The 13,152-nt window shown below is 37.6% G+C and overlaps 3 protein-coding genes across 9 annotated transcripts; 2 read left to right on the top strand and 1 right to left on the bottom strand.

The window, feature by feature from the left end:
• The first annotated feature begins 618 nt into the window (after positions 1 to 618).
• On the top strand, positions 619 to 5,345 carry LOC104703620 (RNA-binding motif protein 25). Of its 7 annotated transcripts, XM_087459969.1 has the most exons (9): positions 1,549 to 1,585; positions 1,799 to 1,842; positions 2,146 to 2,213; positions 2,348 to 2,604; positions 2,736 to 2,888; positions 3,021 to 3,423; positions 3,528 to 4,157; positions 4,242 to 4,828; positions 4,956 to 5,345. In XM_087459969.1, the coding sequence occupies exons 4-9, from the start codon at positions 2,380 to 2,382 to the stop codon at positions 5,205 to 5,207; spliced, it is 2,250 nt and encodes a 749-aa protein (XP_087316095.1). In that variant the 5' UTR covers positions 1,549 to 1,585; positions 1,799 to 1,842; positions 2,146 to 2,213; positions 2,348 to 2,379; the 3' UTR covers positions 5,208 to 5,345. The 7 variants fall into 7 exon arrangements, with proteins under 7 accessions (XP_010417962.2, XP_087316090.1, XP_087316091.1 ...); XM_087459965.1 differs by lacking the exons at positions 1,799 to 1,842; positions 2,146 to 2,213 and adding an exon at positions 1,085 to 1,224 and having other exon boundaries at positions 1,503 to 1,550; positions 3,519 to 4,157; XM_087459968.1 differs by lacking the exon at positions 1,799 to 1,842 and having other exon boundaries at positions 1,522 to 1,585; positions 3,519 to 4,157.
• A 456-nt stretch (positions 5,346 to 5,801) lies between these two features.
• On the bottom strand, positions 5,802 to 8,702 carry LOC104703619 (U-box domain-containing protein 19). Its single transcript, XM_010419659.3, has one exon. It carries the CDS (start codon positions 8,133 to 8,135, stop codon positions 6,063 to 6,065), a length of 2,073 nt encoding a protein of 690 aa, XP_010417961.2. The 5' UTR covers positions 8,136 to 8,702; the 3' UTR covers positions 5,802 to 6,062.
• Positions 8,703 to 10,397: 1,695 nt separating this feature from the next.
• LOC109125510 (putative F-box protein At1g60180) lies at positions 10,398 to 12,205 on the top strand. The gene is made up of 3 exons (XM_087459972.1): positions 10,398 to 11,393; positions 11,558 to 11,719; positions 11,843 to 12,205. Exons 1-3 carry the CDS (start codon positions 11,337 to 11,339, stop codon positions 11,888 to 11,890), a joined length of 267 nt encoding a protein of 88 aa, XP_087316098.1. The 5' UTR covers positions 10,398 to 11,336; the 3' UTR covers positions 11,891 to 12,205.
• The last annotated feature ends 947 nt before the right edge of the window (positions 12,206 to 13,152 follow it).

The raw sequence follows: 13,152 nt of genomic DNA, 5'->3' as shown, positions 1-13,152 counted from the left end.
ACAAATTCACATCCTTCTGGTGTCAATCGATATTGACACCTGGCGAAGGATGGTGTCAACCGACGCCTGCTCGACATTCTCCGAAAACTCTAGCTATATCGAGGGAATCAATCACACAACTCAAAGAACACCAAAACAGAGAATTCTCAAGTTGAGATAAGCCATAGTCATTAACTCACCTTTCTAACAAAAAATTTATACCCAAACAATGACGAATCCAACACTCGAGCTGACCAAAGCCCTATGTCGAGTTTAGGGTTTAGGGTTTTTTCTAAACCAAGCTACTCTAATTCGATGATATAAAACAAACCGATCGAATCAGAAAATAAAGGTGTCGGATATCGACGTGGTTCGCATAAAGGATTAACTTCCGGTTCGATATAATTAATAGAAAACTGAAAGTGTTTATTATTAAAAAATAATAATTAATTAAATAATCAAAATAAAATTGGAATTTTGATTTTGTTAAAAACATGAATAATAGTATTTATTATTTTGAGTTTTAAATAATATGTTTTTATTATTTAATGTATTTTATTATAATCTAAAACAATTAGATATTAAAAATCCAAATAAAAATAATTTGTATTTTTTTTTACATGTTTTTCAAGAAATAAATTGGTGTAGCAGAATCTTTTATTTGACACGCACAAGAGAGAGAGAAAAAGAGTAATTGAAATTGGACATTGTGAATTTCTAGGGCACAAAATCTTTAGGATTCATCGAAGTCATTACTCCCATTGCCAAAGCTTCTAAGTTCTCGAACCCAACTATAGTCTCCCATGGCCGACGGCGATTCTTCTTCTCCGGCCACGGGGGATCTCAACTCTCAGAAACCGGAACCCACTACTTCGATTCCAATTCCCAATCCTTCACCAACTCCACCACCTCCGCCTCAACAACATCCGCCACAAGTCGCCGCTCTTGTTCAGTCTGTTCCACCTGGTCCGCCTTATGCTCCTCCGTCTCAGATTCCTGTCCCCACCAATCTCCCGCCGCCTCCACCATTCCGTCCCGGTATGCAATTCAATCCCGTTGCGAATTTTCAAAACCCTAGCTCTGGAGTTCCTCCTCCCGGCGTGAACTCTATGGGGGTTCCTGGATCCATGCCTCAGTATCAAGGGCAGCCTCCGAACCAGGCTGGTATGAGACCTTTCCAGCCTATGGCTAATGGTTACCCAGGAATTCATGGTGTTGCTCCTCCAGGTCCCATGCCTCCTCAGGGTGGGTTCTTCTATCCTTCTCTGCCTTTTTTTTTAATTTTCTTAAGTTTTGATTTTTTACACGCTCATGATGCGCTTTAGGCTGTAGGATTTGTTTCCATGGCATATTTGCTCTCTGTGTATGTTGAATGTGATTCATAAACTAGTGATGTGGAACGATATGTCAATGTAGTTAGATGAGAGATTAAAGGTTAAGAGTAGAATAGAAGTTTTATTGAAAGAGGAAATAGGGAGGAAACTAGAACAGGGACACCGATGACCGGGTGTTTTCTCATACAGTGTCTTGATTGAGTTCCGTGAGAATGGTTGCAAGGCATCAAATATTCGGTAGGGACTCTCACTACTACGACTCCCTCATTTTGGTATGCGCACATTCGCTTTTGTTCTTCTTATTATCTCCTTCATTTTTTGTTAGTTAGTGTAACTCCTATGAAGATAGCATTCTTTACACAATTTAACCAAACCGCTGACTTTAAGGTTCTTGAAATTTTTTGCCTCATGTTCCCCAATTATTATGTAAAATTGAGATTTACTGTAGTTTTATGAACTTTGAACTTGATGCCAACTGACGGCAGCAAGCATTTCTAGCGACTGATTGCTCCTTGGTCTTGTTTTTGAGGTATTGCAATTCTTTCAAATTACACCTTCCGTTACTTCTTCCACATGTTTCTCTTTTCTTTTCCTTCCTGTGGTCAAGCTGCTAATAGTTGAAATAAAGCTATTGTGATGGGTAATAATAGTTTTTATAAGTTCCATATGGGGCATGAGATGATGGGAGTTTTATTATCACTGAATCTCAAATTCAACATTTATCAGTTGATTATAGATTCTTACCTATCTGAAGTTGCCCTATGAGGTATGACTACGTAATGTGGTAATAATGACTACGATACTGGTGCTATCTTCTCAATGTGTCCTTCAGGTTCTCTGTTCAGCTGGGTGGTATTTGTACTGCCTCTGGTGTTCATATCTAATTTGCTCTAGTTTGTGGTAACAATACAAAATGAATTTTCAATTCTGCTTCTTGATTATTTTGATTTATTTATGCCAATGCTGCTGTTTGGAGTATTACAAATGTAAACATGTATTGATGAATTTGTAGAGTCATGTTTTTGTTTATGCAGGGCTTCTCCGTTATCCTTCTCCATATCCAACAATGGTTCGTCCTGGGTTTATTATGCGCCCGCCTGGTACAATCGCTGTTCAACTAGCACCACGACCTGCTGTTCCAGGAATGCTTGGTCTCCGTCCCATAATGATGCCTCCTATGGTCAGACCACCCTCTCTTCCTTACGTAACACCTGCAGAAAAGCCCCAGACTACAATTTACATTGGCAAGATAGCAACCATAGAAAATGAATTTATGATGTCTATTCTTGAGGTTTGTTTTCTGCTTGCAATCTGTATTTTCCTCTTCTGCTGCTTTTAAGGGTGTTTATGTTCGAGGCACTTACGTCCATCTCTTTTGCTATACACTATAGAAGAATTGATTTTGTCAATTTTGTCCTGCAGTTTTGTGGCCATGTCAAAAGCTGTTTACGTGCGGAAGATCCTACCACCAAGAAACCTAAAGGTTTTGGATTCTACGAATTTGAATCAGCTGAAGGGATTCTCCGTGCAATACGCCTACTGACCCAACGTACTATAGATGGACAAGAGCTTTTGGTAATTGTTTAGTTCTCTTCTCATTTAAAATATGTTTATGTTTCTCCAAGCAGATGTATCAACCAAGATCTATATATGCTTCTACGGTATTCTTTTAACTCTATTCTCATTTTTTTTCTATATGGCCGGTAGGTTAATGTTAATCAAGCAACAAAGGAATATTTGTTAAAATATGTTGAGAAGAAAATAGAGACTGCAAATAAAGCCAAGGAAAGTCAAACTGTAGGAACCGAAGAGAACCAAGCTGAAGGTTCTGAGAGTGAGCGAGAAAAACTTGAGAGTGCTGAGAATGAGACAGGGAAGGATGGAGAACCAAAGAAAGAAAACATCGATATTGCAAATTCTGCGGTCCTAACTGACGATGAAAGGGAAGCAGACAGAGAGGCTATGGAAAAGATTGAAAGTGCAATTGAAGAAAGGTTAAAGTCCAACCCTCTGCCTCCACCACCCCCACCACCACCTGCTGATGGTTCAGGCATGGAACTTGCTTTCAAATCTAAGGATGGTGACTCCAACACTGACATAACTAGGAGTGGTCTGTTTTTCCTCCACTATTCTTTGTCCTTAATTCGGCTGCCATTTTCTAATTTCCTTTTGATATGGGTCTGATAGGATGTTCTTTTCATGTAGATGTTGCAGCAAATGATGTTGAGGCTTCTGGAGAACACAATAGGCCTGACACAAGCTCACCTGATTGGAATAAGAGAAATGACAGAAGAAGCAGAGAAAGAAGTGAAAAGGAGCAAGAAATGGATAGATACGAGAGGGAGGCTGAGCGAGAACGGGCAAGGAAAGAGAGAGAGCAAAGGAGGAAACTTGAGGATGCAGAGCGTGCTTACCAGGCTCGTCTTCGACAATGGGAACGCCAAGAAAGAGAAAAGGAGAAGGAACGACAGTACGAGAAGGAGAAAGAGAAAGATAAAGAGCGTAAGAGGAAAAAGGAAATCCGCTATGAGGAAGAGGAGGATGAAGAGGATGATGAATCAAGAAGAAGATGGCATAGGGGTTCATTAGATGAGAGAAGAAGACGGCGACAAAGAGAAAAGGAGGATGACTTGGCTGATAGATTGAAAGAAGAGGAAGAGGTTGCTGAGGCGAAGAGGAGTGCCGAGGAGCAAAAGTTGCAGCAACAGCAATTAGATGCCTTAAGGCTCCTATCTGGACAGGCAGCGATTGGAAGCGAAACAGTTCAGACATCACCTATTGAAAACGATCATAACCCAACTCTCCAAACTGTCAGTGAATCTGTCCATGAGCACCATGCAGCAGGTAAGGATTCTCTCTTGTCTTGTCCTTTTTATCGCTCTCCTCTTTTCTGTCTCTCTCTCTGATGTCTCCCTTTGCCAATTGTAGATTGTGAACAAAATGGTTCTGGTAATGAATCCATGGCTATTGATAGTAATAGTGGGTCAGAGGCACATGCTCCCTCGAAAAGATTAGGATTTGGGCTTGTGGGATCTGGAAAGCGGACATCTGTACCTTGTGTTTTCTATGAGGAGGATGAAGACGAAGCTCATAAGGATAAAAAGATGAAACCTTTAGTTCCTATAGATTACTCAACCGAGGAACAGGAAGCCGTGGCCCATGGTGGTTCAGGGAATACACCCCCTCATTTGGCTTTAGCTGCTGAATTTGCAAAACGAATTTCGAGTACTAATCCCAAGGAGGAAACAACAGAAACCGAAAAACAAAGGAGTAGACGTTCTCATGATAAGGCAAGCCACCGGGACAGAGACAGGGACAGGGAAAGGGATAGAGACAGAGACAGAGTCAGGGACCGAGGTGATGGGCATAGTGGTCCAACTAAAGACGCTAAAGAGCCTGGAAAAACAAAGATACCTGATACCAAGTTTCTGGATGCAAAACAATTGATAGATACGATCCCAAAGACAAAGGAAGACTTATTTTCATACGAGATAAACTGGGCTATGTATGACAAGGTAAGCCTAAATCTCATTTCTCATTCCACTTTTACTAAGATCAGTGATCCCTTATATGATCGCCTTGCTTGTGACTTGTGAGTTTGTTTTGGTGCTCATGTTTTCTCCTTTTTCTTTAATTGAAAAGCACCAATTGCACGAGAGAATGAGGCCGTGGATATCAAAGAAAATCATGGAGTTTCTAGGAGAAGAGGAAGCGACGCTGGTAGATTTCATCGTGTCAAACACTCAACAGCACGTGAAAGCGTCTCAGATGCTTGAGCTGTTGCAATCGATTCTTGACGAAGAAGCTGAGATGTTTGTGCTGAAGATGTGGAGAATGCTTATATTTGAGATCAAGCGGGTCGAAGCTGGAGTCCCGGTAAAATCCAAAGCCTGAAACTTTTCTTTAAAGATCTTTCCTCCTATGTTGTTTCATATCCCAATTTTTTTCGAAGTCTTCTTGTCCTTGGATTTAAGAAAGAATCGCCATGTTTTACAAGCTTAATGCAAAAGAAGAGATTGAAACAAGGAAAAACACAAGATATACATTCTAGTTCACAGAATAAATATTTGCACCACTTAGTTTAAAGTTCTCTCTCTTTTTTTTGGCTCAACTTCAACTTAAATTCACCCAAATCATGTTACATCGGGTTTATCTATCATTACAACATTCTTAATCCAATTAGGCTCAATAGAGTAAAGCTTGGGATCATAGTTCTGAAAAGAACGAGACTCCTTTGCCACTCTATCAGCCGCTTTATTTACATCCCCTAGGTTCTTCTCTTTGTTCTCTTTGTTCTTCTCTTTAGTTTAAAAGATGAGTTTTTGACGCCAAAAAAAAGTCTAGTATGAAGTTTTTGTCTTCTCAATCTTTATTCTTTATTCACTTGGTATATATAAACTAGTTTATTTTTATTTGGGGCATCATTTTAAATTATAAATTAAAATAATAGTGGAAACAGATTTATAAAATATATAGGACAAGTATTGATTCTGATAACAAGGACTAGTATTATTCAGTGTCTTTGGAAACTAGAAAGTAGAAACTATTACATTTATTAGCTCTTTGGGTTATTAAAAATTCCCAGAGCTAAAAATATACAGGTTTAAGTACAGAATATATTTGTACGTATAAATAGTAAATAATATTCTAATTCCTAAATCTATAAAAACAAAAAAATGAAGTTATCTTTAACCCTTCGATAAAAAAAGCTCAAAGAGTTACTACTACAGTGTCTGTGTATAAACCAAATCACCAGGCGTGTACGAACCGTTCTCTTCCTAAAACCGGTTCAACCGTACCGGTTTTCCTCTCCTGAAACTCGTGTATCATTTTAATAAGCGCGCTTGCCTTTTTCCCACTTCCAAACTCGCCGTTACTTGACGCCGTGTAAAGCGACCCCATAACAGACGGGTTCTTAGCCAAAGACCCAACGACGTCACTTCCTCCGTTATGACACAGATTCAAAAGCAGAGCAACGCAGTGCTGCTTCGTCGCCGGCGAAACCTCCGACGAACCCAAAATCTTAACCGCGAGTTTCAATCCTCCACGACGGAGCACAGAAATCATCCCGTCTGGATACTCCGCCATTTTCGCCAAAATCGCCATCGAATCCGCCGTGACCCCGTCGCTAACCTCGTCAGATCTCAAAAGATCGAGAAGAACGGGAACAGATCCGGCGGCGAGAACACGCCAGTGATTCTCAGGTTGGTTCATCAACAAACTCCGAATCGCGATCAACGCGTTGCGTTTCGCCGAATCGCTGAAATCGCAGCTCTTAACGATTCTCACCAATCCCGAAATCGAACCTGAGATCTCTCCGATCAATCTACTGTAATCTCGGATAGAAGATAGATAGAACAACGCAGCCGCTGCGTATTGTCTACTCTCTCTTCTCGCACCACCGTCGTTTAAAACCTCCACGATCAGCCTCAATCCACCACCGTCGTCTCCGGCGATTCGAGTTTTTCCGGCGGTATCTTTAGACAAATTCATAATCCCAGCCATGGCGTTCTCTTGAACCCTCGGATCCTCAGAACGAAGAATCTTCATCAACGAGTCCACAACACCAGCTTCCACCAAACACGCTCTGTTAAAACTACTCGTCTTGGTGAGGATTCGAATCTCTACTAAAGCTTTAACCATATCTTCTTCGTCCCCGTTGATCAATTCTCCGGCGAGGAACTCCGCGGTTAGTTTCCCAGCTTCTTCCGCCGCTAAACTCTCCGCTACAGCCACCTTCTTCTTCCCCTTTTGACCCAAAACTACACCGTTTTGCTTGCAGTAGCTTTGGATCACTTGCTTGACAGAGAAGTTATCTACCAACGCAGTAGTAACCACATTTTTACCGGTCTTAGGGCATGTGATGTTACCGGAGGAGAACCACTTCGTGATTGAGCTCCGATCATACGTGTGCCCTGTTTCTAAAACCACAGGATCACTCATAATCTCTAGAGAAATCGGACAACGAAGATCATCGATGTTTAAACCACGAATCATCATCAAATCCTCTTCTTCTTCATCTTCGTCTCCAACTTCATCATCAACATCAATGCCTCGAAGTATCACACATCTACAATAGCATATGAATCCCATTAAACTACTTAGAAGCTCGATTTCAATTTTACTCTTCTTCCCCGCGGAGATCTCTTCACGTAAAAAATCGACTTCTTTAACGCAATCTCTCCATTTTCTAACGCCAATGTGATCAAGAACTCGGAGTATCTCATCCGAGTTCGGGTTGATTCTGTTCTCGAACAGATTAAAGAACCAATGAACAGAGTCTATAGCCAGTTTGTCGTATCGGTCAGGTCTCGCTTCTGATTTACGAGTCTGACGCATGACTAGATAGACTAGCTCGTTGACTTCTCCAGGTAAGTCGACAGACTCGACTGGAAACGTGTCGAGGCTAGTGGATATTGATCGGATCAAGGCCCGGAAATGAGCTGAGACTTGACCGGAGTTTATCAACATATATAGCTTAGCTCCCTCTCGTGTACAGTCTTCTAAAAGGAACTTGAGTTTCTGGAAGATGACGTGTAGCTCCGAGAGACTCAAGATTACTGAACGACGACTCGCTGAGATTGACCCGAACCGGATTTGAACCCGGAGTTCTTCCAAGAAGATGACAAGAGATTGGATATGTCGTAGAGTTTCTTTAACACTTCGTTTGTTGGTTGAGAAGTGTTTTGATTTGAAGCTTAGAATCTCGCCGGAGATTTGTAATAGTGAGTCGAGGAGAGTGGTTACGGAGATGGATTCGCATGGATTCACCGCCGGAAAAGTTAGAATCCGACGACCTGACCCGGTTTGTGTATGTATCATTTTTTTAATATATTATAAGGTTGAGAGGATAACTAAAGATAGTTTCTCTAAGTCTTATTTTGTTGAGGTTGTGTTACGTTTAGTGATTGTGATGATGATATATACCACTTGGTTTGTGTGGTGTGAGGTTTTGAACTTTCTACAAATTTGCGACACGTGAAGAGGTTTGACTCGTTGAGAATTCTAAGGTCTGTAATCGCTTCGTGGTGTTGGATTCTTTGTGACACGTGAAGAGGTATGATTCGTTGATAGATTTAAGGGTCTGTGAATTTGCCACGTGGTATACCGTGGCGATGAAGTGTGAGAGGGACCAAGGTTGTCGTGAAGGTGAAGGGTGTACCGTGCATGGAGGAGCCGACAGTTTCTATGATGCTTCTGATATTTTATTTCACAATTCAATTATTATACTATTGTGCTAGTTTAGATAAACATGAATTTCATTTAATCGATGGATCCAATGATGTGTGATTTGATTTATTTATTTTTTTTAAGAGGAGACTTCTAGGATGTTATTGGATGAAAACATTATAAACGGTTTTATCATTTTATAATTGTTCTTGAAGAAGAGGTTTCTAAATTGTTATGTTTTTATTATTTTGTGTTTAAGACCAACGTAAGTGAAATGAACTTAGATATTTTGCTTATAAAATATGCGTGTAAATTAATAAGATGTTCCTTTCTGATATTGATATGAACTGAACTGATAATTGTACATTGGTTTTAGACACTGTTTCGAAGAAGAATTTTACAGGTTGTTTCTTTATTTTATTGATGTTACACGACTCAAGAGGCTGTTGCTATAGTAGAGTTGTCTCTTTTGAGTCGCCTCTCTTTTTCATTTTCTATTGTTTTTTCTTTCTTTTAGGTCAGATAATAGTTTTCAAGAAACATTGGACGGTGCAGTTTTCTCATAGAAAACCCAAACGTATTATAATTTTGAGGACCCATCTTATATTTTTATTATTTTCCTCTTTTAAAAATATCAAAATTTATCATTTATTTCAGTTAAACATAATATATAACAGATAAAACCACATTTTGTAAAGCCCACTACATCATACAATAAAATAAAATAACATGTTAATACAATTAATTAAAAAAAAACTAGGAATTATTCAAAATGCCAATTTGTTTCTAGGAAATCTTTTTCTTTTCAATTGTTAAATAGTTAATAAACGTTGCTTAAGCACTTTTAACTTTTTTATATATATACTGTATAGAAAACAATATGTGGGTAAATTAACATTTAAAACTCCGGTGTATATTTTTTCCAAAAATTATAATATAATAATAAAAATTATTGTTATATTTTTTATTTTTAATATTGCAATTGTTTGATAAATATACATATATTTTTCTGAATACTAATTATTTTAGAATTTTATGGTATTTGAATTTATTTTATGTATATTACACTTTTATATTGTTTGTTTGTTGTATTTGCATCATTATTTTGTGAAATATTTTTAAGTAGTAATTATAATATCATAATTGTAATTAAATAAAAGTTATTAATTTATCAATCAAATAAATTTAGTTTTACTAATTTGTAAACATTGTAGTACATATTTTTTTCTTCATAAATTGAGTAATATATCTTCTTTTAAAAAAAAATCACAACATATGCACATAAAATCACAACATATGCAGAAAAAAAATCTACATATTTATTAATCATAAGTATTATATGATAATTCAAAAACAATTGTAGATAAAATAAAAGAAATTAAGATGATAGGAGAATCATAATTTAAAATCTCAATAAAATCTTCTAAATATAGTTATTAAAAATAATTATATTATATACTTATATAAAAAATCTTATTTTTTAAAATTTTGATTGGTTTCTAATTTTTAAAAATCTATTAATTTTCGTCCATAAAGTAGAGAGAGAAAATATTTTTTTTAGAAAACTAATAATTAGTTAAAAAATTATAGTTTAATATTAAAATTATATTTTTATTTTTATTGAAAAATTAAACAATTGCTTTAAAACCAACTTTTTATCCTTTTTAAAATTAATTTTATATTTATACTTCTCAATTTTTTTTTTTGACCGCATATACTTATACTTCTCAATTAATATAGTAGGATATCATTAACTAATTAATAAAATTTGCTATATATTATTTGACTAGTCTTTTTTATCGAATGTCCGAGCGATGTACAAATATAGAGTTTCGCCATGATCGGACTAATTAATAAAATTTGCTATATATTATTTGACTAGTCTATTAATAAAAAAAATAGAAAAAATGACACGAAGTCATTATATTGTGTTACAGTCGAAGAAAAAAGATACGAAACAAAATTTAGGTTAACAAAGTAAGATGACGCACGAGAGCTCCACCGCCGCTTCAAGGTCTTCCTATATTGTGTAACGATCATCTTCGTGGTGGTCATCTCCAGAATATTGACTTAATAAGCTCGTTGCCTGATGAGATCCTCCAACATATCCTCTTCTTTGTTCCGACGCAACTCGCCGTCACAACTTGTGTCTTGTCTAGACGATGGAGGCATATATGGTCCGATTCACCTTTTCTTTCCTTTGTTGATAGTCATATGCCGCCAGGCAATGCTGCTTGGATAAAAGAAGCCCTAACTCGCTGCACAGCTCCCAGGATGATCAAGTTTCATCTCAAAACAGAAATGTATCACACTGTTGCCGACATGGACAGGTGGATGGAGTTCGTCATGTCCCCCGACGTGGAGAATCTATCCCTCTTCGTCGGTCAAAATTCTAATTATCATTATAACTATAAATATCTTCTACAACAATTCCTCTATTAAGCAACTCAGCTTTGAGTTACCACACGTTTGTATGATTCTCTCATGTTCTGTATCTTGGACATCGCTAAAGAAGTTGTCCTTGACTTACAGTTCTATCTCCGATGAATCTGTTGCTAAGATTCTATGTGGTTGTCCGATTCTCGAAAGCTTAAAATTGAATCGTTGTCGTAATGTTAGGGTTCTTGATCTCAGCAAATCGCTGGGCGTGAGAACATTAGAAATAACCTGCGACCGTTTTATGTCGGAGCCAATGCAGATTGTGGCACCACATGTCCATTCTCTCAGAATGCACAACCATCAGTTACCATGTGCTTTAGTTGATGTCTCGTCTTTAACTGAAGCTAAAGTGAACGTTTCCAGTCACTCAGGTCGAGAGACAATCCATGATTCTCTATTTGAACCCTTCATGAAATGCTAGAGATGTTTGAGAATGTAGAGAAGCTTAATTTTGGGTGCAACTTTCTTCAGGTATGTTTTAGGATTAACGTCTACAACTCTCTTACTTACTTTACTAATGTTGGTTTCACAGTTAACGTGTGCCTATGGATTAGTTTTCATGAGGCCTTTATAAGTTTTTACGAATGGTACTAATAAATATATTTTGTTTTGTGGTTCACTATCTCTTATGCTAGCGTTTATCTGTTGCGGAGGTTGGTGGTATTACTTTTCCGATGTTGAAGATAAAAGCTTTGATTCTTGAGACAGAGATCTTTCAGTGTGTTATTCCTGGTATAGAAACACTGTTGCAAAACTCACCTAATTTAAAGACGGTGATAGTTCATGCAAAGACAGAGGTTCGTATATTTACCATAAACTTCTTCTTTTATTCTCCTTAAGCCTCCCTTGTAACTATCATCGAGTTCGAATAATCCAAGAATCATGTTTTCTTTTGTTTTTTTTTTGTTTCTGTTGAGAAGAACTATTGTGACGACTTCGTGGGCGTGGGAGGTTCGAGATCAAATTAAAGATGGAGCCTCTTGGAATAGATCCCACCAGGAATTAGAGTCGAAGCACGTGGCTTCATTTGTGGAACTTGTGCTTAAAAACGCAAAGGCATTAGACAAGATGGTTCTACAGTTATACGGAGATTACCCTAGGTTTAAGTTTGAAGAGTTGGTTCAAACACTTCCTCACAACAATAATGTCTCCATTGTGCTCTCAACCAGGCAGAATGGCACACATCATATGAGTGGTGAATCATAGGGTTTAGTCTTGACTCTTGAGTCTTGATGACCATCTTACATGGAGCCTCAATTAATTAATATACAGTGTTTTTTTTGTTTTTTGTTTTTTACTTACACATTGGATCTGAACCTGGTTAATGACACAATGGCCATCTTAGTAAACAATATTAGACTGCAAGTTTTAAGCACAATTTTATCACATTTATTTTCAATTTTTATAAGCTTTCCATTGTTGTATAAAATACCACTTTTGGTGTGGTTCGACTTGAGATGGATAAAGAACCAGCCTGTGATAACACGAGAGAAGACCAAAGTATATCACTTGATGTGGATCCAGGTTATAATAAGTAATAATTGTTTGAAGAGAGCGGTTGGATTTGCAATGGTCTTTAACTCCTTCTTACTTACTTTACTTATGTTAATTGGTTATGAGGCTCTATAAGTAAGTTTACGAATGGTACTAATTAATATGTGTTTTGGTGTTCTTCACTATCTCTTATGTTAGATTTTATCTCTTGCCGAGGTTTGTGGTGTTACTTTTCCAATGTTCAAGATAAAAGAGAGATCTTCCAGTATGTTATTCCAGCTGGTATAGTAAGGCTTTTACAAAACTCACCTGATTTAAAGATGGTGACAGTTCGTGACCGCAACAGCTTACCGGTATGTAGTTAGTAGTTACCATGACCTTCTTTCATTAGTGTTTCCTTGGCCTCCCTTCTAACTATCTTCGAGTTCGAATAATCATAGAACCATTATTTTTTTTTCTGTTGAGTAGAGGATGTGTTGGAGAAATACTTGGACTTGCAAGGCTTGAATCGGGATCAACGTTGGTATAGATACCCTCAGGATTTAGAGTCAAAGCACGTGGCTTCATTTGTGGAACTTGTGTTTCAAAGTTCAAAGCACAAAGACATTAGACAAAATGGTTGTACTGTTAAGTGATAACCATAGGTTTAACTTTAAAGAGCTGGTGCAAACACTTTCTCACAACAATAATGTCTCCATTGTGCTCTCAACCACGCGGGTGACATTACTGTTGAACC

Source organism: Camelina sativa, chromosome 7 (assembly GCF_030686135.1).
Source record: "Camelina sativa cultivar CO46 ecotype springtype chromosome 7, ASM3068613v1".
Classification (NCBI taxonomy): domain Eukaryota; kingdom Viridiplantae; phylum Streptophyta; class Magnoliopsida; order Brassicales; family Brassicaceae; genus Camelina; species Camelina sativa.
This window is presented reverse-complemented; position numbering and strand designations above follow the sequence as displayed.

Coding starts and splice junctions, on each gene's coding strand:
- LOC104703619 (XM_010419659.3), bottom strand. CDS start 8,135: ATGATACATACACAAACCGGGTCAGGTCGTCGGATTCTAACTTTTCCG.
- LOC109125510 (XM_087459972.1), top strand. CDS start 11,337: ATGCTAGAGATGTTTGAGAATGTAGAGAAGCTTAATTTTGGGTGCAAC. Junction 11,394..11,557: donor TTGGGTGCAACTTTCTTCAG/GTATGTTTTAGG, acceptor CTCTTATGCTAG/CGTTTATCTGTTGCGGAGGT. Junction 11,720..11,842: donor TAGTTCATGCAAAGACAGAG/GTTCGTATATTT, acceptor TCTGTTGAGAAG/AACTATTGTGACGACTTCGT.
- LOC104703620 (XM_010419660.3), top strand. CDS start 783: ATGGCCGACGGCGATTCTTCTTCTCCGGCCACGGGGGATCTCAACTCT. Junction 1,225..2,347: donor AGGTCCCATGCCTCCTCAGG/GTGGGTTCTTCT, acceptor TTGTTTATGCAG/GGCTTCTCCGTTATCCTTCT. Junction 3,424..3,518: donor CACTGACATAACTAGGAGTG/GTCTGTTTTTCC, acceptor CTTTTCATGTAG/ATGTTGCAGCAAATGATGTT.